Genomic DNA, 22,835 nt, shown 5'->3' with positions numbered 1-22,835 from the left:
GGCATGCAACTTAGACAGCATCCTCTTTTCAGACACCACTGTGAGAGAGTCCAGTTCCATCCCCACAACATCACTGGCCTTACAAATAAGTTTGTTGATTCTGTTGGTGTCTGCTACCCTCAACCTGCTGCCCCAGCACACAACAGCAAACATGATAGCACTGGCCACCACAGACTCGTAGAACATCCTCAGCATCGTCCGGCAGATGTTAAAGGACCTCAGTCTCCTCAGGAAATAGAGATGGCTCTGACCCTTCCTGTAGACAGCCTCAGTGTTCTTTGACTAGTCCAGTTTATTGTCAATACGTATTCCCAGGTATCTGTAATCCTCTGCCATGTCCACACTGACCCCCTGGATGGAAACAGGGGTCACCGGTACCTTAGCTCTCCTCAGGAGTATAAGTAGCAGTGAGATTATAGACCGTATGCGGATTACAGAGGAGGAAGTTTAATGCTATTTTGAGGCAAGTTAGTGTGGATAAATCCCTATGGCCTGACAAGGTGTTCCATCGGACCCTGTGCAGAAATTGCAAGGACCCTATCAGAGATATTTAAGACATCCTTAGCCGTGTATGACGATGGGAGGATAGCTGATGCTCTTCTGCTGGTTAAGAAAGGCTCTAAGAATAAGCCAGGAAATTATAGACCAGTGGCCTGACATCAATAGTGGGTAAGTTATTGGAGGGTATTCTAAGGGACCGGATATATGAGTATTTGGATAGACAGGGACTGATTTAGGGATAGTCAGCATGGCTTTGTGCACGGTAGTTTGTGTCTAACCAATCTTACAGAGTATTTTGAGGAGGTGAGCTGGAAAGCTGATGAACACAAAACAGTGAATGTTGCCAACATGGACTTTTGGCAAGCCATTTGACAAGATCCCACATGGGAGGTTGGTCAAATAAGTTCTATTGCTTGGAATTCAAGATGAGGTAATAAATTGGATGAAACATTGGTTTTGCAGGAGAAGCCAGAGACTGGAAGTTGATGGCTGCCTAACTGACTGGAGGCCTGTGACTAGAGGTTTGCTACAGGGATCGGAGCTGGTTCCATTGTTATTGGTCATCAATATCAATGATCTAGATGATAATACAGGTTTCCCCCGCCATCCGAAGGTAGAGCGTTCCAATGAAATGGTTCGTAAGCCGAAATGTCGTAAAGTGAAGAAGCAATTACCAATTATTAATATGGGAAAATTTTTTTGAGCATTTCCAGACCCAAAAAATAACCTACCAAATCATGTCAAATAACACATAAAACCTAAAATAACAGTAACATATAGTAAAAGCAGGAATGATATGATAAATACACAGCCTATATAAAGTAGAAATACTTTTCTGCAATCATTGAAGCACTGTCTGGCTCAGCGAAAATCTCACGCATGCACTCTCGGCAGAAGCACTCTCTCCAGTAACCTTTAAGCTATGAGGCTGCCAAATCATACTAAATAACAAATCATTCTAAATAACACAAAGATACACAACCTATATAAAGTAGAAATAATGTATGTACAGTGTAGTTTCACTTACGGGAATTGGGATGGTGTGTTAGGCTGAGTTGTCGGAAGTTGGGGTGGCGGGAAGTGTTTTCTTATCAACGCCTTTAAGTGCCCTTGGATTTTCTGAATGGTACACTAATAGAGGCTTAAGGACAGCATCATCAGTGGCGTTAATAATAGGCAGTAGGGTAAACCTGTCCTTCGATACCTTGTGTCCCTTAGCCTGCTTTTCTTCTTTCGAAATAAATGTCTTACTTGGCAATTTTTTCCAATAAATTGCAGTTTCATCACAGTTAAACACTTGCTTATACGAATAACCACCTTCTGTAATTATTTTCCTCAGTTCTGCTGGGAACTTTTCGGCAGCTTCAGTATCAACCGAAGCACTCTCTCCGGCAAACGTTAAACTATGAAGCTGCCCTCGTCTCAGAAACTGATCAAACCACCCATGACTACCTTTAAATTCCACTTTCGCAACACTTTCATCACCATTGGCCAGTGCTTTCTGCTTCTGCTTATTAAAAAGACTGACTGATTTCTCCTTCAGTATAAGATAACTTAAAGGAACACCACATTTTGTACACCCATCAATCCACTCAAGCAATAGACTTTCCATTTTATCTGTTACTGGATGCCGACTAAGAGAGACCACTTTGCTACGAGCAGAACCAACAGTAACATCGGCAGCTTTGAAGATTTTTTCTGTCTGCATATAAATAGTGCGAATGGTGGATGCAGGCAAGTTCAACGAGCGGACAATGTCCTTACTTTGTTCATCACGATCGAAACACTTAATTATGTCTAGTTTTACGCTAGTGTAACACCTTTACGAGCTCTTTTAGGCTTTTTCGATACCTTAGAACTCATCTTGCTAACGGGTGCACAAAATAAATCGAGATAAAGCACGTGTTTAAGCAATGGCGGCTAGAATGCAGTTCCGGGGGAGAAGCTCGGCTTGGGGCGCGCGCTGCTTTTTTCGTAACAGTGAAAACATCTTCTGTTAGTGAAAACAGGTAACTAATGTAGGTCTTTCTTAACAGTGAGGTTTCGTAAAGTGAACGTTCGAAAAGCGGGGGACACCTGTATAGTAAACTGGATCAGCAAATTTGCTGAATAGACAGCACAGATGGCTATCAAAGCTTGCAGTGGAATCTGGACCTGCTGGAAAAGTGGGCTGAATAATGGCAGATGGAATTTAATGCAGACAAGTGTGAATTATTGCACTTTCAGATAACAAATCAGGATAGGATTTGCATGGCTAGCGGCAGGGTTCTGTGGAGTGTGGTTGAACAGCGGCATTTGGGAATACAGATGCATAATTCCTTGAAATCCTTGAATTCGGGCAGGTGGGGTTTGTCAGCCTTGGATGGCAGCCTGCCTAGGAGAAGGAAAACTCTGATTTTAAACCTCCGCTGCTTTGTGGCCATACCCACGCATGGGAAAGGCTTCAGGAGTAAACTCCGAGGAAGAAATCTGGATCCAGGGTTCCCAAGGCCGTTTGATGTTGTTTACAACTTCATTCTGGCAACCTCTGCGATGACACTGGTGCCAAGCTGTATTGGTGCTTGCCCTTCCCTTGGACAACATCAGTGACGTGGAGAGGGGGAGCCCGCTCCATGGGCAGCAGCCGGTTCTTCAAATCTTCCTGCCCAGGCTTGCGCCCTGGAGAGGACACAATCCACCAGAGGTGCAAACCTATGACAGCTGCCTACAATTCCTTGAAAGTGGTGTCACGGGTAACTAGAGTCATAAAGAAAGCTTTTGGCACATTTGCCTTCATAAATCAAAAGTACTGAGTACAGGATGTTACGTTGAAGTTGTATAAGATGTTGGTGAGGCCTAATTGAGAGTTTTGTCATCTACAGTTCTTACAGGAGAGATGTCAATTAGATTGAAAGAGTGCAGAGAACATTTACAGTGATGTTGCCAGAACTTGAGGTCATGAGTCATAGGGAAAGGTTGAAGAGATTAGGACTTTATTCCTCAGAGAGTAGGAGAATGAAGAGAGATTTGATAGAGGTATACGAAATTATGAAGGGTATAGATCGAGTAAATACAAGCGAGCTTTTTTCCACTGAGTCTAGAACAAGAGGTCGTGGGTTAAGGGCAAAGGTGAAATGTTTAAGGGGAACATGAGGAGGTCAGTGACAGTGTGGAACAAGCTGCCAGCATATGTGTTGGTTGCGGGTTTGATTTCACATTTCAAGAGAAATGTGAATAGGTGCATGGATGGGAAGGGTATGGAGGGCTATGGTCTGGTTGCAGTTCGATGGGACTAGTCAGATTAATAGTTTGGCATGCACTAGATGGGCTGAAGGGCCTATTTCTGTGCCGTAGTGTTCTATGACTCTATGGGTTCTGTATATTTAAAAAAAAATTCTGTTCACTAAATAAATGTGGTTGGACAGATACCCAGTGAGTTTATGTGATTAGCACACTTTGAACAGATTAATCAAATGGTACAATTATTCCTCTTAAATACCTCAAGTTGTTGTTTACAGCTAAATCATATATTTTTTAAAAGAATGTATCTAAATACTGCTCAATTGTACAGGTTCATGACAAATTTTGTGCTGGCTGGTGACAAATGCAATTGTGTGAGAACATGCTTTTCAAACCAAGAATAATTTGAAGTTCTATTTGTACCTGTTTTACCCAATGCCACCAGTCTGCAGCTGCACTAATATTCTGCACCCAATGCAAAGCCACAAGGTGGTGATGAGCTGGCAGCGAGACACGGAAGCTTTATTGGGCATCGCATTACTACATCTTCTCAGTTGTCTGAAGCTCTCCAGATTGCACATTCTCACTAATAGGTCATGTTTACTTGTGTGCATTTGAGGGATCAAGCAACGTTTCTGTTGAGTCCACTTCCAGTATTTCCATCGGCCTTGTATTGCATTAATAAGTTGCTGATTTTCTCCTCCTTTGTAGGCCTGAATCCACATCAAATCTGGCACTATGGCAGAGCTAGAAGAGTCACTGCCACACAGTGCCAGAAACCCGCGATCAATCCTGACCTTCAGTGTTTCTTGTAGAGAGTCTACATGTTCCTCCTATGACCCCCCCAGGGCTTCCTCTGAGTGTTCCTGTGTCCTCTCACATCCTATGGTTGTGTAGTTTGTTAGGTTAACTAGCCCCTCTGCCTCTAGTGAGGAGGTGAGAGATAGACGTTGGCAGTGGGTGGGGGGGCAGGATTTAATTTGATTGGAATGTGGGGAAGAAAAGAAAAATTACATTAATATAGGATTTGTGTAAATGGGTGCTTAATCGTTTCTGCAGACTCAGTGGACTGAAGGATCTGCTTCATCTCTCTATAATTCTATGTGTCTAACCTATATTTCCATTTGGTGTCCAGATTCTTGTTCATTTGACCCCATATAAAGAAGATGCTCTCCCATGTTTTCAATATTATTACCTCTTTTGAATCTGATTTTAAAAAGACATCAGTTCAGTTTTGAAATCAGTTATTTTTAATAATATTTTTGTTCTGATAGTACCTCCTGCCTCCCAATATGCTTCCTGAAATAGTATGTTAAGTTACATACTCGTGAATTGACTTATCAAGATTACTCATTGTTTGATATTAACACCAGATTTTCTTGCTAAACTGCACATAATAAGCATACAATAAGTATCCTATAGCATACAAATCCATAAACATACAGTAGAATCTATGAAGAGAAAGTGTAAAAAAATTTGACAGAACAAGCTAATTTGTGAATAGTTTAGTGACTTGTCTTGGGCTTGGTAGTGGACATTTTGTGGATTCATTTTGGCCCTGTGCATAAGATTGTATTTTAACCTTTAGCTGTGGATCAAACAATGACCTCAGTTGATGAACATCGATGGTCTTTTCCCAAAAAGGTTGACAACGTTTATCATTCTGCCAGTTAAGTCTCCAGTTTGGTTTAAGACACAAAGTTGAGTTGATAGTTGAGCAAGACTGTAATGTCTGAAAGGAGATTGAGACAGGTTCAGTGAGCGAAAAAAAAAGGCAACTAATGTGGAAAATGCAAAGATATAGAAAAGCAGAATATTATTTAAATAGTGTAAGACTAATGAATGCTGTTCAGGGAGATCAAAAGTTGTAACACAAGGAACACAGGAAACCATTATGCAACAAATCATTGGGAAGAAAAAAGGAATGTTTGCCTCTGTCGGATGAGTGAGAGAGTATAACAGTGGGGGAGTCCTATAATAACTGTTCTTTCGTACTGCATGCAGACTTATCATCCTTATTTAAGGAAGGACATACTTGCCTTTGATCTTTTAAAAGATTAAAAGTTATTTAATCATTCAGATGAAAGAAACTGGAAGATCTTTAATCTTTAAGTTGTGCTTATTTTTTGAGTTCTTGTCATTCTTCTTGGTTAATTTTATTAATTCTATGCCAGCGCTGTTCTGACGATGAGTTACGATGAGGTAAGTGGTCAGGATGTGCTGGACCTTGCAGTTTGCTGGCAGGATGCTCACAAATACATCAACTTTCACCGCATGCTCCTGACAGTGTCCTGGCCTGCTGTAGCTGTCCTTCAAGGGACAACAGAGCACAAACTGTGAGGGGTTCCTCCTTAATTAAACAGTGTTTGAGGTATGTGGACCAATTATCAGAATGATAAATTACCTGCCACAGTCCAACAAGCTATTCATCATCATCAAAACTTTAGTTAGATCAGCATAATGTCTACTTTGCTAAACTCTTTAACAACTTAACTGTCTGATGCTATGAATAATCTTTGGTTGTATATACTGTAACGGTTCTTTAGGGATAATAATTCTTTGTGTGATTTGAGGACAGCAGCAACGTGTTATTTGATGTATTAGATTTATACCTACTGAAGTTGTCGAACAACTAAACAATATCATCAGTGTTTAGGAGGGCAAACATTTTTACTATTGTCTTGGTTCCTTCAATTGTTTCAGTGTGATGCGAAGAGGAAGCTCAAACAGAGGGTCTGCCCCACAGAGACAATGCTGTTGTCCTGTGACTGTTCCAGCAGACTGGTGATGTTTTAAAAGCATTACCATCATGTGGTCTTCATTCACACACCTCTCAGCTTCAGACCCAGTTCGGCCTCACCACCTAATCATAGGAAGCAGGGGTGAGGTGAGCCAGGGACGTGCACTGCGATGGATAGACTGCTTTTCCTCACTGCAAGGAGTTGTGGTTTGACTGCTGCGCAAACCACAAAACTACTTTGCCATTGTCTCTAAGATGCCTTGTGCAACCCTGCAGATTTTTAGCAAAGCCCAGTATTTTTTGAAACACTCTTTTCCTTTTAACATGTGCGCTTAACATGTTCTTAAGAAATAACTTTATTTCGAAATGTTTTACTTGTTTTGTCTTACTTATATGTCAACTACTGTGTGTCCTACCTCACAGCAAATACTAATACCGTTCCACAATTTGGTCAGTATTTCTAAGTTGGATTAGAACGGGAAACGGTGTCTGAGCTATATGGTTCAATCACAATAAAGGAAATAGATAGAGGTTCTTTGGTAAACCAGCAAAGGCATTGCCATTTAGCAGTCCTGGCAGCTATGGTAGTTGTAAATCAGCTGACAGCAATCTTGCCCCTCAGAAGGTAAAAGACTCATTTCAGAACTGAGAGCACAGAACTTTCAGCTGTCTCTTCAGTCTAGCAGCTGAGAAGTGGTGTAGTATTAGAGATGCATTTGTGTTTGATAATTCATTTTGAAAACAGTGCGGACTATTATCTAAATGGGGAGAAAGTTCAAACATCAGAGGTGCAGAGGGACCTCCTCATGCAAGTCTCCCAGAAGGTTAATTTACAGGTTGAGTCTGTGGTAAAGAAGGGGAATGTTGGCATTTATTTCAAGGGGAATAGAATATAAAAACAAGGAGATAATGCTGAGCCTTTTCAGAAATTAGTCAGACCACACTTGGAGTATTGTCAACAGTTTTGGGCCCCATATCTCAGAAAGGATATGTTGTCATTGGAGCGAGTCCAGAGGAGGTTCACGAGGATGATTCTGGGAATGAAGGAGTTGACATATGAGGAGCGTTTGACAGTACTCACTGCAATTTAGAAGAATGCCAGGGGTGGGGGCGTGGTGGTATCTCATTGAAACCTATCAGATGTTGAAGGACTAGATAGGGTGGATGTGGAGAGGATGTTTCCTGTGGTGGGGGTATCCAGAACTAGAGGGCGCAGCCTCACAATTGAGGGACAACCTTTTAGAACTGAGGTAAGGAGGAATTTTTTAGCCAGAAAATAGTGACTTTTGGAATGCTGTGCCACAGACTGCAGTGGAGGCCAAGTATGTGTGTATATTTAAGGCGGAAGTTGATTGTTTCCTGATTGGTCAGGACATCAAAGGATATGGTAAGAAGCAGGTGTATGAGGTTGAGTGGGATCCAGGATGATCCATGAGGGAATAGCGAAGCAGACTCGATGGGCTGAATGGCCTAATTCTGCTCCTGTGTCTTATGGTCTATGCGCTGTCTTTCACATGAGGTGTTTAAATGAGCATGAGTGCACTCATGTTAATGTTCAGAAGATCAGGTAATCAAAAGTATGTCTATCAACATCACAAAAATAGATTATCCAATTATTGCAAGATCTTCTTTTGTACAAATTGGCTGCAATATTTCCTTCAAAAGTACCATTGATCATGAGGAGCTTTGGGCTAAACTGTGCTCTTGAAAGTTACCAGGTAAATATGGCTTTCTTTTTTTTAAACATGTACCTGCCCACCTTAATGTTCAGTCTCTGCAATCTGTCATGTACAGGATGGAAGGCAGCAGACTGCAAAAGGTACCTCCCAAGCCTGTAATCTCTATCACTTTGAGGGACAAGTAGAGAAGTTCGAAGGAAGTTCAAAGTAAAAATTATTATCAGGATACATACATGTCACCACATACAACCCTTTTACTTGAGGGCTTCACCTCCAACATATTCCAAGTCACACATCATCCTTCGATGCTTTCTTCACCTAATAGGACATTGGGACCAGATTTACAAGACAAAGTTCAATGGTTCATTCTAGCACCTCCTCATGGTGATTAGGGATGCGCAATAATTGCTATCGTTGTCGGCAGAATCTGCATCTGTGAAAGAACATATAAGACAAAAATATCTTTGCTTCTAACAGTGAGAGAAGTGAATGACATCCATCTGACACAGGTACAAGTCATTTCACATTTCCATTCTGTTATTATTTCAGAGCATGCCTTTGGCAGAACTCTGCCCAGTATGACTCCTTGTTACATTAGGAAAATAATAAACAGTATCTGTAAGGTGATGTATTAAAAAGAAATGGTTAATACAGCCATGCAGCTACTCGTGTTGCTATTGTATTCAGTGATCTGGGTTTGATTCTGACCTGCCGTGCTGTCTGTGAGGAGTTTGCATGATCTTTCTGTGATGGTGTGGATTTCCTCTTTCCACATCGCGAAGACATGCTGAAAGGTTGATTAGCTACTTTAAATTGCCTCTGGTACGGGTGAACGGTGGGAGAAGTGGTGAAGAGTCAGTAGGCACTTGAGAGAGAGTTGGCTGCTAGGTGATAAATGGAAGAATGGAACGGATGTGTGTGTGCTGAGAGTCAGTGTGGCTGAATGGTCTGCTGGATTGCAAGGAAAGACATGAAATAGAGTGCCCTATCTCTTTAATCTGGAATTTACATTTCACAGATTGTACTAATTTTGAGGTATTAAACCCCACTCTTCTTTACTGCAATCAAATAATAATTGGATTATTTTGTGTTTGGACTTTGATATTGCATCGTACAGGTGCTTATTTGCCTTTGGAACGTTATATTGCTGGTTGGAAAGTAGGGTTTGGACAACAGGAAAACCTGGATGGGCTGAGACTGCTGAGAGCTTACTGCCTTTCATGGCAGGGCCCCACCACTATATTTTAGATCAGTTTCCCACCTGACAGCCGGGTTCATTTGCATAGTTAAGACAAAAAGCTAATAACAGTAATGTCGGAGGACAGAGAGAGATCAGCAACTGCAACATCGAAAAGAAGGCATCATAACCAAAGGATGGGAGAGAGTGGTTGGAAGTGTGTAGTCATAACCATCTGGAAGCTGTAGAAATGGCAATGTGCAGGATGGGTTAGGTTAATTTGACAATTTAGCCATATTCCTGAGACGCGATCTCCCAGTGTCTGGATGAGGGGGAGATAATAAAAAAGCATTTTTTTTTGCTCAAAAAACAACACACTACAGAAACTGGAAATCCGAAGTAACAACGGAACATACGTCAGGCAAGACAGCATCAGTGAAGAGAGATCAACAGGTCTAAGGCCATTGAACTGAAACATTTAACTCCTATTCTCTCTGCCGGACCTACTGGGCTTCTGTGCTTATATCTGGTTTTGGCCAGTCAAATGCTGTTGCTTATCTTTGATTGATTCAAAAGCATCTTTGAGCCGTTCGTTTATTACCTCTGTTTGAAAAACATTAAAAAATATGAGGGAAGGGCTCTGTAGGGCAAGCACCAGTTCTCTTAACAGGCCCGACATTCCTTACAGCTCGTGAATGCTGCATTATATCATATGCATGATACATAAAATTTACATTTGAATTTTTTTGGCTTTTATGTATGAAGGTGAGCGTATACATTTTAAAAATTAATTTAAGAGTTCCAGGTCCAAAGAAAGCTGCTAAAATGCCAGGAATTTGATTTATATCATCACCAATGTTCCAAAGGCCTATATGACATTTGTGGTTAATTGTTAATATTGAGCAATGTCTATTTAACTTAATGGATGATATGTCCAGTTGATAGCCTTTTAATTTGCACTAGAAGTTACATTTTTCAGCTCATGACAAATAACTTTCCTGGGACTATTTCAACTACAATCAATGAAAAGGTATATGCTGAATGTTTGGGCTTCAAACTACCCTCCATTTATTTTCACTATATGCCCAGCTTCAAATGTTGCCTTAGCAACCACACTGTCATCCGTGAATAGTAAACTTGCTTACATTGTTCAGTTAGAAACGTTGCTGCACGGCTATGGCAATAATACACATAAAATTATATCTGGTGACACACTTTGCAAAAAAAATGAAAAGATGCTATGCCGTCAGCTAACCGGCTATGTCAAAGGTGGAAGCAGAGTAAATCAAAGAGCAAGCATCGTTCCACTAGGCCAAATGGACTCCCTTTCCAAGTCATAACATTTTGGTGATTCAATGGCACCCTTTAGCTTTACTAAGCACTTAAGATTTGCCTTAATTTATATCAATAATGGAAAACACACTTTCAATGTGCATGCTGTATAGGCCTAGTTGATGAGTTTGAGTTCCCTCCACACTTTATCTTCTTGAGCCCGTCTGATAGTTGTTTTATTCAAGAAGGTACATGTGTGGAAAGGCTGTTGTTTAATTGGTTTGAACAAGGTAGTAATTGGAAAGGAGTTCAGTGGAATTCTATGGTAAAGTACCAATGTTCCATTTGTTTTGAGAATAGATCTCACTTTGCCTTGCTTACATTTTCTGTTTGTTTTACAAATGCACATGGCCACCATTTCCAGTGAGCGAATGGACCTCTTTACATTATCTGCAAAGCTTCTCAGTGTCTGAGTGCTTCCCTCCATTGTGTTTCATTCATGGTGAAAGTGTTTCTCTTGTCATTTTTATAGACATTCCCAAAGCTGCTGTCAGGATCTTGAGCAACATGACATTCCTGTTTGTGAGCTTGTCATACACTGCAGAAAGTGCCATCGTCACCGCTTTTATTACCTTCATACCCAAGTTCATTGAATCTCAGTTTGGCATCCCAGCATCTAATGCAAGCATTTACACTGGTAAGATGAGCACATTCCCACATATTTTGGGTACTGAAGTTATTTAAAGCAACAAAAATGTGTGTTGTGCCATAGAATGGATGCAATCCTTTTAAGGATTTTACCCCTCCATGGATCAGTTTGAAAAAGGTGAATTATGAATCCATGCCTCATGTTTATTGTATGAGACAGATTGTCCTGTTCTCCTTGTTAGATGTATTTGAATGCTAAATGCATGTAGGTAAAAACTCTGAAATAATTAGCAAAGACACCTTGGATAGTTGTCATTTATATGTTGATTTTACATTTTTCATAATACGCTATATGAACCTCAGTTGTGCCAAGAACAAACAAATGAAGTGTTGGAAATAAAAAAAAAACAAGGAATATCGGAAACACTCAGCAGCCTTTGTGGAGTTAGCATCTCAGGTTGATAAGTTTTAATCAGAACTAGAAAAATGTAGAGATCAAATGAGTTCTAAATTGCAGAGAAGGAGTGTGGAGAGATTAAAGGGAATCTGTGACAGAATAAAAGACCCGGTAAAACCAAATGACGCAAGAGATGGTCGTGCCATTTGCAGAGAGTGATGAAGGAGTGCTAATCACTTGTCATTTGTTGAGAGAGGATGCTATTCAATGGCAGCTTTAATACCATTTGTGTTACTCAATCTCTCTGGGCCTTCATCATTTCAAAGGCTTCTTCCTGTTCTGTGGAACAAAATGTGCTTGATTTCTAATATTTCTAGTTCTGATGGATGGTTTTTTACCAGAAATTAAATCTTTTTTGTTCTCCAGACATGCTGCCTGACCTACTCAGTGCTTCCATCATTTTCTGCATTTATTCTACATCTCCAGCATTGTCAAATGAAATATTAATTATCACAGAAGTTTTGGTAAAATTTCAAATTCAAATCTTGTGACAAATCCCAATCCTTATTCATTTAAAGACAATACATTTTGAAATGTTTCTAGCTTTGATGGTAATTTAGTTGAAGTAAAACTGATGATGGTGCAAACCAACTATCACCAGTGCACCAAATCTCATTGTAGTGCTCAGTAAGGGCAGACTGGGGAGCTCATCTAGGGAGGCTTTGTGAGTAGAACTAAGAAAGGCACGACCACGTTAATGGGATTATGTTATAGACCACCCCACAGTCTGAAGGATTTAGTTTGTAGAGAGATTGCAGACTGTTGCGAGAAACATAAGGTTGACTGGGGCTCCCACATATTGACTGGGACTCCCATACTGTAAAAAGGGCTGAATGGGAAAGAGTTTGTCAAATGTGTTCAGGAAAGTTTCCTTATTCAGTCATAACAAGAGAGCGTGTGATACTGGATCTCCTATTAGGGAATAAGACGGAACAGGTGACAGACTTTTGTATTGGGGAACACTTTCCATCTGGTCTGGTCCTCGGGATAATATTCTAAATTGGAGAAAGGCCAATTTTGATAGTATTATAAAGGATCTGGCAAGTGTGGATTGGGACAGGTTGTTTACTGGCAAAGGTGCACTTGGTAAGTGGAAGGCCTTTAAAAGTGAAATTGTGAGAGTACAGTTTGTATGTCAGAATAAAAGGCAAGGATAACAGGTTTAGGGAATCTTGTTGGAGAGATATTGAGGCCCTGGTCAAGAAAAAGAAAGAGGTGCATAGGTGGTATAGACAGGTAGGAACCAATGAGGTACTTGAGTATAAGAAATGCAAGAGAGACTTAAGAAGGAAATTAGGATGGCTAAAACAAGGCATCAGATTGCTCTAGAAGACTAGGTGAAGGAGAATCCTAAGAGCTTCTACATATACATTATATTAAGAACAAAAGCACAGCAAGGGACAAAATGGAAAAACAGAGTGGTAATCTATGCATGGAGCTGAAAGAAATGGGGGAGATCTAAAATGGATTTTTTGCATCTGTATCTACCCAGGAGACGGACACAGAGCCTATAGAAGTGTGGCAAAGCAGCAGCAAAGATATGGACCCCATACAGATTATAGAGGAGGAGGTGTTCACTGTCTTGAGGCAAATTTTGGGTGGATAAATCCCCAGAGCCTGACAAGATGTTCCATCAGACCCTGTGGGAGGCTAGTACAGAAATTGCAGGGGACCTACCAGAGATATCTAAAACATCCCTCAGCGCAGGTGAGGTGCCAAATGATTGGAGGATAGCTAATATTGTTACATCGATTAAGAAAGGCTCTACAAACAAACCAGAAAATCATAGGCCAGTGAGCCTGACATCATTAGCGGGAAAGTTATTGGAAAGTATTCTAAGGAATTGGATGTATAAGTATTTGGATAGAACTGATTAAGCATAGTTAACATGGATTTATGTATAAGTTGTATCTAACCAATCTTATAGAGTTTTTTGAGGAGGTTACCAGGAAGTTGATGAAGGCAGGACCATGAAAGTTGTAAACATGACCTTTAGCAAGATCCTTGCAAGCTCCTGCATGGGAGGTTGGTCGAGAAGGTTCAGTTCGCTTGCCCTTCAAGATAAGGTAGTAAATTGAATTAGATGTTGGCTTTGCGGTTGACGCTGGAGAGTGGTAGTAGACTGAAGGCTTGTGGTGTGCTGCAGGTATTGGTGTTGGGTCTGTTGTTGTTTGTCATTTATATCAATGATGGGGATGATTGCTGTAGTAAACTGGATCAGCGTATTTGCGGATAACACCAAGTTAGGGGGTGTAATGGACGGCAAGGAAGACTATCAAAGCTTGCACTGGGGTCTGGTCTGGCTGGGAAAATGGACTGAAAAGTAGCACAGACCTGTGGGAGGCTAATGTTGCACTTTGGGAGGGCAAACCAGGGTAGGTCTTACACGGTGAGAGCTATGGCACTAAAGAGTGTGGTAGAACAAAGGGATCTGGGAAAACAGGTCCTCAATTCATTGAAAGAGATGTCACAGGTAGATAGGGTCATAAAGAAAGCATTTGGCACATTGGCCTTCATAAATCAATGTACTGAGTACAGGATGTTATGTAGAAATTATATAAGACATTGGTGAGGCCTAATTTGGAGTTTTGTGTCCAGCTTTGGTCACCTGCTTGCAGAAGACATGCAACTAAGATTGAAAGAGTGCAGGGAGAATTTACAAAGATGTTGCTAAGACTTGAGGATGAGTTATAGGGTGAGTATGAATAGGTTAGGTCTTTGTTCCCTAGAACTTAGAAGATTGAGGGGAGATATGATAGAGGTGTACAAAATTATGATGGGTATAGGTAGTGCAAGCAGAGAAATTTGGATAGGTACTTGGATGGGAACAGGCTATGGTTTAAGTGCAGGTCAATGGGATTAGGCAAATTAATGGTTCGGCATGGAGTAGATAGGCCAAAGGGCTTGTCTCTTTGCTGTAGTGTTCTATGACTCCTTGACTATATCAGCAATAAAATAATGTAAAATATGCTTCATGTACATTAGGAAGGAGCCGCTATATTCCAGCTTGCATTCCATTAGTATGATTTGCTCATCATCTTTTGTTTTTGCCATGAGATTTATCTGAACCTGTGCGTATAAGTATACAGTATGTAAAGCTATTTCTAATCTGATTGAGAATGCTAACCATATTTATGATTTTCAGAGATATTTTTAGAGGGAGTTAGATATGGCCCTTGTGGCTAAAGAGATCAGGGGAGGGAGTTAGATATGGCCCTTGTGGCTAAAGGGATCAGGGGGTATGGAGGGAAGGCTGGTACAGGGTTCTGAGTTGGATGATCAGCCATGATCATACTGAATGGCGGTGCAGGCTCAAAGGGCCGAATGGCCTACTCCTGCACTTATTTTCTATGTTTCTATGTTTATCACTAATTCCTTTCCTTTACTGAAGGAATTTACTGAAGGCTTTGGTGAATACTGGGCCTCGGTGAGGACGGTGAGTAGCAACGAGGCAAAGCTTTCCCAAGTCGACTAGTTTATTAAAAGGAGCAGTAACATCAGTCCGTGAAGATGCATGCTCCTCCTGTCAGATGTGGGAGATCAAAGAGCCAGATAACTATGTTGGCAGGTCATGTGCTCAGCTGCTGCTTCTTTCAGACCATATGGACCAGAAGGAGTTGCAGTGGGATTCACTGAGGAAAATACAGGAGGCAGAAAGTTTCATAGACTGGAGTTTTAGTGAGAGGGCCACACCAAACGTTCAGCCAGCTACCAGGCAGGTTGTGCGGGATTCTCCTGTGGCTTGCATGCAATGTTCACTCTAACCTGTAATCACCAATGTGTGCAAAAATCTTGTGCTGTGCAATTTTTTTGCCCAGTGACAACAACATGTGCGCACTGAATTTTTAGGTGGAAGTAAACCTGAAGCTATTCTAAGGATAATAAACTGCACCAGTTTTTTGTTCATTGTTTAAAAGAAATAAAATAATACACATCAACAAGTCTTATTTCTCATTGCGACAATACATGTGGGTCACACCAGTTTCTGTATTGTACGTAAATATTTCTCGTAGCTGGACATTCTTGACCTCATGAGCTTTTGGTGTTGCAGTTTCATTAAGCCATTCTGCTTTAAATGAACGTGCAGATCTTTTGTGCTTCATGCCTTTTGCTTCTTTGGAATTCCACAGAGTGAATCAGTAATTTCTTCAATAGAAACAGTATTAATAAGCCAGTTCTAAAATCAGCAGACAAATCTGTTGCAAACTCCACGTTGTCAATACCGTCTGCATCAGAAACCGGAAAAGGAAATGTGATTGTGAAATATACTCAACAAGCCAACGAGGTAAAGGGTGACAACCTCTTGCGCACAGTTTAAATTCCCTTGTGTGCAGGTAGCAGAAGATGTGTGTGCAGCATACATGCACACCTGACAGGGAACATTGTTTGCTTGCTACCCTCCACCCCTCTGTCTGGCACTGCTCTATCACAGGGGTCCCCAACCTTTCTTGCACTGCGGACCGGTTTAATATTGACAATATTCTTGCGGACCGGCCGACCGGGGGGGGAGGGGGCAGGGTAGGGTTGCCAACGGACAAGAGTAGCAGTCAAATACATTGAGTTTACCCCGAGTAAGACTACAATGACCATGAAGCCTTGCGTGACCTACCGATTTCCCCCCCCCCCCACAAATCGTTTTTGGCTATTCTGTTCGGGGGTGGGGGTGATGTTAATCACGATCGGAATATAGGTGATAAGTGGCTGATACACTCAATTTCGTTTCCAAAAGGGTTTATCTAACGAATTTAATATTAAACACACAGCACATATTTTCCACGCATGAATATAGTGATAAGTCAATTGACAGGGGAGCTTCAAGTAAGTGTTGAACGAACTTCCAGTAGAAGTGGCAGAAGCAGGTTCGATATTATCATTTAAAGAAAAATTGGATAGGTGTATGGACAGGAAAGGAATGAAGGGTTATGGGCTGAGTGCAGGTCAGTGGGACTAGGTGAGAGTGGCGTTCGGCACGGACTAGGAGGGCAGAGATGGCCTGTTTCCGTGCTGTAATTATTATACGGTTATATAAGTAAGTCAATAGCATCATAACATTTTAAGTAACGTTTGGATATTAAACACACAGCACATATTTTCTCCATATGAGCATATAAAATCATTGCAACACACCAATATCGCTGAATCAGTGGGAGCCCTGGGCTTGTTTCCCTGCAACAAGACGGTCCTATCAAGGGGTGATGGGAGACAGCGATACTCGAAGGGGGTTCCTTATGTCCATTCTATTCCGCAATTTAATTTTCGTTGCATTCAATGCAGAAAACTCTGCTTCGGGCAACGTTTTCAGTGCTTTCGTGGCTATCTCAGGATATTTAGCCTTGACTTTGATCCAGAATGCCAGCAGAGATGTTATGTCAAACACACTTCTCAGCCGGCCGTCATTTGCAAGCCCAAGGAGTTGATCTTCTTCCCGCGCTGACATGGATGACGCGTGCGTAATGACCTCATGTGCGTTCAAGCTCAATAGTGCATGACAGGGAATGAGAAAAGGTGCAGCTGAGTAATATCACCAAATCATATCGTTTCCTCGCGGCCCGGTAACGCATGCTTTGCGGCCCGGCACCGGTCCACAGCCCGGTGGTTGGGGACCGCTGCTCTATCAGATCCTGGTATTTGGCCTTCTTCCACTCAAATCTTCCACAATTTGGTCTTCCCAAGGCACTGTCAGTTCCGCATGACCACATTCTTGGAGGTTTCTGAGAGAATGACCATTTTGGTCTCTGATGATAATATAATGAAGTCAGGGAATTTTAATTGCTTGCCAAGATCAAGTTTCAGTTGCCAGTCAGATGCTATGGTGAGCCAACCGGCTGGTGATCTTGGCTGAGGCAGTGGTTGGTCTCCAGCTTTTTGGGTTGGCGGCGGAGGAGATACATTGACATATGCACCAAAATGTTAGATGTCACAGTAATTTGCTGATCACACATTGAATTTGGTGAGGAAAATGGCAGAAAATCACCTGATAGATGCAGAATCTTCAAAACTGGCAGTGTAATCACAAGAAGTTAAGACATAGGAGCAGAATTAGGCCAGTTGGCCCAGTGAGTCTGCTCTGCCATCTCATCATAGCTGATCCTTTATTCCTCTCAGCCCCAATCTCCTATCTTCTCCCTGTATCCCTTCATGCCTTGACTAATCAAATATCAATCAAACACTCCCTTCAATATTTGTAAAGACTTATTCTCCGCAGCTGCCTGTGGCAACAAATTCCACAGATTCACCACCCTCTGGCTAAAGAAATACCTCATCATCTCTGTTCTAAAAGAATGCCCCTCTATTCTGAGGCTGTGTCCTCTGGTTTTAGTCTCTCCCACTATAGGCAACATCCTTTCCACACCCACTTTATCAAGACCTTTCACCATTTCATAGGTTTCAATTAGTTCACCTCTCATTCTTCTAAATTCTAGGTGAATACAGGCCTAGAGCCATCAGACACTCTTCATATGACAAGCCATTCAATTGTGGAATCATTTTTGTGAATCCCCTTTAAACCCTCTCCAGTTTTAGCACATCCTTTCCAAGATAAAGGGCCCAAAGCTGCTCACAGTACTCTAAGTGAAGCCCCACCAGTGCTTTATAAAAAGTTAACATTACATCCTTGTTTTTATATTCTAGTCCTCTCGAAATGAATGCTAACATCGCATTTACCTTTCTTACCACAGACTCAACCTGCAAATTAACCTTTAGGAAATCCTGCTCAACAACCCCCAAGTCTCTTTGTGCCTCAGGTTTTTGAATTTTCTCTCCATTTAGAAAATAGTCTCCCCTTTTATTTCTTCTACCCAAGTGCATGACCATACACTTCCCAACACTGTATTCCATCTGCCACTTCTTTGCCCATTCTCCTAATCTGTCTAAGTCCCTCTGTAGCCTCTCTATTTCTTCAAAACTACCTGCCCCTCCAATTTACCTTTGTACCATCTGCAAACTTTGCAAAAAAAAACCCATCAATTCCATCATCCAAGTCATTGACATGTAACGTAAAAAGAAGCGGTCCCAACACAGATCGCTGTGGTCACTACGAACAGCCAACCAGAAAAGGTTCCCTTTTTTCTCACTCTTTGCCTCCTGCCAATCAGCCACTGCTTTAACCATGCTAGAATCTTTCTTGTAATACCTTGGGCTCTTAACTTGTTAAGCAACCTCATGTGGGGCACATGGTCAAAGGCCTTCTGAAAATCCAAGTACACAGCATACACTGATTCTCCTTTGCCTATCCTGTGGTTATTTCCTCAAATAATTCCAACAGATTTGTCAGTCAAGATTTTCCCTTGAGAAAACCATGCTGACTATGGCCTATTTTATCATGTGCCTCCAAGTACCCCAAAATCACTTCCTTAACAATTGATTCTAACATCTTCCCAACCACTGAGGTCAGACTACTTGGCCTATAAATTCCTTTCTTCTGCCTCTCTCTCTCTTCTTGAAGAGTGGAGTGCATTTGTAATTTTACAGTCTTCCGGAACCACTCCAGAACCATTCTAGTGATTCTTGAAAGATCATTATAAATGCCTCCACAATCTATTCAGCCACCTCAGAACCCTGGTATGTACATAATCTGGTCCTGGTGAATTATATACCTTCCAACCTGTTAGCTTCCCAAGAACTATCTCCCTATTAATGACAACTTCAGACAATTCTGACCCCTGACAGTCTGGAACTTCCACCATACTGCTAGTGTCTTCTACAGTGAAGATTCATGCAAAATACTCATTCAGTTCCTCTGCCATTTCCTTGTCCCCCATTGCTACCTCTCTAGCATCGTTTTCCAGCAGTCTGATGTCTACTCTTACCTCTCCTTTACTCTTTATATATCTGAAGAAACTTCTGGTATCCTCTTTAATATTACTGTCTAGTGTTGGCGTGTGGCATTTATCTAGTGATCTGAAGGTCGCTAGTTTGAGCCTTGGCTGAGGCAGCATGTGTGTCCTTGAGCAAGGCACTTAACCACACATTGCTCTGCGACGACACCGGTGCCAAGCTGTATGGGTCCTAATGCCCTTCCCTTGGACAACATCGGTGGCATGGAGAGGGGAGACTTGCAGCATGGGCAACTGCTGGTCTTCCATACAACCTTGCCCAGGCCTGCGCCCTGAAAACCTTCCAAGGCGCAAATCCATGGTCTCACGAGACTAACAGATGCCTATATATAAATTACTGTCTAGCTTACTTTCCTATTCCACCTTTTCCTTCTTAATTACTTTTTAGTTGCCTTCTGTTGGTTTTTAAAAGCTTCCCAATTCTCTGACTTCCCACTAATGTTTGCTCTATTATATGCCCGCTCTTTGGTTTTTATGTTGGCTTGTCAGCCATGGTTGTGTCATCTTGCCTTTAGAATACTTATTCCTCTTTGGGATGTATATATCCTGTGCCTTCCGAATTGCTGCCAGAAATTTCAGCCATTGCTGCTCTAGTTCCTTAATATGGAGCTGCAGCTCGGTGCACCTGGTACAGATGTGTTTATCCAGGAGACTGGAGATCTCCCAGAATTCCCATATCCCACACACAGTGCAAAACACTGCCCCTGAAGCCATCTCATTACACTACTATGCCCTAACAGATGTGGAATGAAGAAAAAGGATCTGGTGCTTTCCCGGCGTATATGATGAATAAACTCTTCCCGGGTTTTCAGCTGGGTACAGGTATCAATTATAACCGATGTTTCGGTGACAAACTCTGCCATCTTCTTCAGGGATAATGCCTGGGCAAGTCTAGTTTAGTGGTGTTTGTATTCCTGTATTCCGCCCCTCCTGATTGGCTAGGTTTCCGTGATTTCAGGAAGGATCTCCAAGATCCTGAAGAAACACCGGATTAATACCATCCACAAACCCATAAGGAAGCTTAAATCGGGTCAAAGATGACCAGGGACTCAGATCAGCTGGCATTTACAGGATTCCCTGTGAGTGTGAAGCTGCGTTGTCAGCCAAACAGGACACACGGTGTAAACCCGGATCAAGGTGTACAGGAGGTGCATCCGTTTGGGTTACCCGGAAAAATCGGCGGAAGCAGAATACTGCATTCGCAATGGCCTTAGGATTGATTTTGATGGACTGGAGGAAAAGAATTTTAACAAAAACGAAGGTCTCACTTTAAGTAAAAACTGAAATTAAATTGTAGACAAGGTGGGAGAGTGGAAACCAGATTGGATGAAGACTAACCAATCAGGAGCGACGGAATACAGGGGTACTAATGCCACCAGACTAGACGTCATCCAGTCTAGCCCAGGCATCATCACTGAAGAAGACGGGAGAGTTTGTCATTGAAATGTTGGTTATAATTGATACCTGTACCCAGCTGGAAGCCCGAGAGGAGCTTATTTGAGGAATGACAAAATAAGAACAAGGGGAAAGTTGGCAGATACTTTACATCACCCAAGCTTGATGTCACCCAAGCCTGATGAGCCAAAGCCACTCTAAAAACTGGCATGCTCACAAGAATGGCCACTCAAAAAAATGGCCGCGCCACTTGCACCTGCATTACTTTTATTCACCCCTTCCAATGAATCCCTTTGTGTTGATTGGTCCCCACACAATTCAGAAAAAATGCTGCAAAGCTGTGCCTTTTAAATCTTGATCGTGGACCTAATTGAAAAGGCAGCTCTTTTTATGCATTCCCTCTCTGTTGATTGGTCACCACACAACTTATTAATGGAAGGGATCTTCAACCACTCATTTAAGTTATTTGACTTTCTGGATGAGGAACTTCACTTGCTTATCTGTGAAGCTACCGTGACAACGTAGTGAGCTGGGTGAGCTTTGCCAGCTGGTTACTCTGTCAGCAAACTGATTCAACCCCACAATGTATGTAGTTCACTTTTATTTCTCAGTTTTTGGGGGGAAAGTTAGAATGTATAACGAAAGTTATTTAAAAAAAATAATACAAGAATTATGGGGAGAAAATGGTTTCCTTCTATGCTTAAGAATTTAGAGAATGCCAGGAAAGGCACCTCAGAGTGGCACTGAAAGAAGATTGTACCAGATTTAGAACCATAGAACCACAGAAACTACAGCACAGAAACAGGCCCTTTGGACCTTCTTGGCTGTGCCGAACCATTTTCTGCCTAGTCCCACTGACCTGCACACGGACCATATCCCTCCATACACCTCCCATCCATGTATCTGTCCAATTTATTCTTAAATGTCATTTACCCTGGCTACTTCAACGTTAGTATAAAACTAACATGCACCATTCAAAAATATTGCGAACGAATTTCTAGTCAGTTTTTTTGAGGGAGTCATAGAAAAACAAAACTTGAAATCTGCTGAGTTGCAAAATATCCAGCTCCAGTTTAAAATGATGCCGATAATGTTCAGGCTAAATAGTATTAGTATATGGTGAATTTCATTATGTGAAAGATAACTAAATCAGAAACAATCATCAACTTATCTTTCTTTACCCAGCTAAATGTATATAAAGAATAGGTGGGAAGTAGACCCAGTTGTTTCTGTCATTTCTGATTGTTGGATTTTGTTATAGGTACATTATACATACACTTTTTTTCCACATTGCAGCTTTGACTGTAATTCACATTATTTTAAGACAACGTTGGATAGATTTTTGCATAGTAGGAGAATTGAGGGTTATGAGGAAAAGGTAGGCAGGTGGAGATGAGTCCATGGCCAGATCAGCCATGATCTTATTGAATGGAGGAACAGGCTCAATGGACCAGATGGCCAACTCCTGCTCCTATTTCTTATGTTCTATTCAATTGGTTGTAAAACATTTTGGCACATTCACAAGTTGTGAAATAGGTTCCTTCTGTTAACCCTGTCTTGATGTAATTGCGCAGTTCAGTCACGTTTGCTTCACCTGGTAACTTCAGAACCTCCAAATGAACTGTTACTGGTATATATAATTTCAGGTTTAAAATGAGAAGTTCTCTTCTCATCTTTTTTTTTGTTATTCCAATTTACCCTGGCTACTTCTACAATAACATTTATGAAAGCTTGTTGGTCAGAATGATATGCTATAGCACATGGAATTTTTAGACCCCACAACACAGGAGCAGAATTAGGCCATTCAATCCATTGAGTCTGCTCTGCCATTCCATCAGGGCTGATTTATTATCTCTCTCAACCCCATTTTCCTGCCTTCTCCCCGTAATCTTTGATGCTCTGATTAATCAAT

At 41.5% G+C, this 22,835-nt stretch overlaps 1 protein-coding gene across 3 annotated transcripts in view; it reads left to right on the top strand.

The window, feature by feature from the left end:
- Nucleotides 1-22,835, top strand: part of LOC134355164 (solute carrier organic anion transporter family member 5A1) — a 220,422-nt gene that overhangs the window by 159,866 nt on the left and 37,721 nt on the right. For 2 of the 3 annotated variants that reach the window (XR_010019969.1, XM_063064944.1), the window contains exon 4: nt 11,121-11,285. The exons of the other annotated variant lie outside the window; for it this stretch is intronic. Coding sequence is in view for 1 of the 2 variants with exons in the window: in XM_063064944.1 (XP_062921014.1) it covers nt 11,121-11,285 (165 nt within the window). In the remaining variant the exon portion in view is untranslated. The remainder of the gene's footprint in view (nt 1-11,120; nt 11,286-22,835) is intronic. 3 annotated transcript variants of the gene reach the window in all.

The sequence above is a fragment of the Mobula hypostoma genome, chromosome 1 (assembly GCF_963921235.1).
Source record: "Mobula hypostoma chromosome 1, sMobHyp1.1, whole genome shotgun sequence".
Taxonomy (NCBI): domain Eukaryota; kingdom Metazoa; phylum Chordata; class Chondrichthyes; order Myliobatiformes; family Myliobatidae; genus Mobula; species Mobula hypostoma.
The sequence above is the reverse complement of the archived record's forward strand: the minus strand, read 5'-3'. Positions and strand labels throughout refer to the sequence as shown.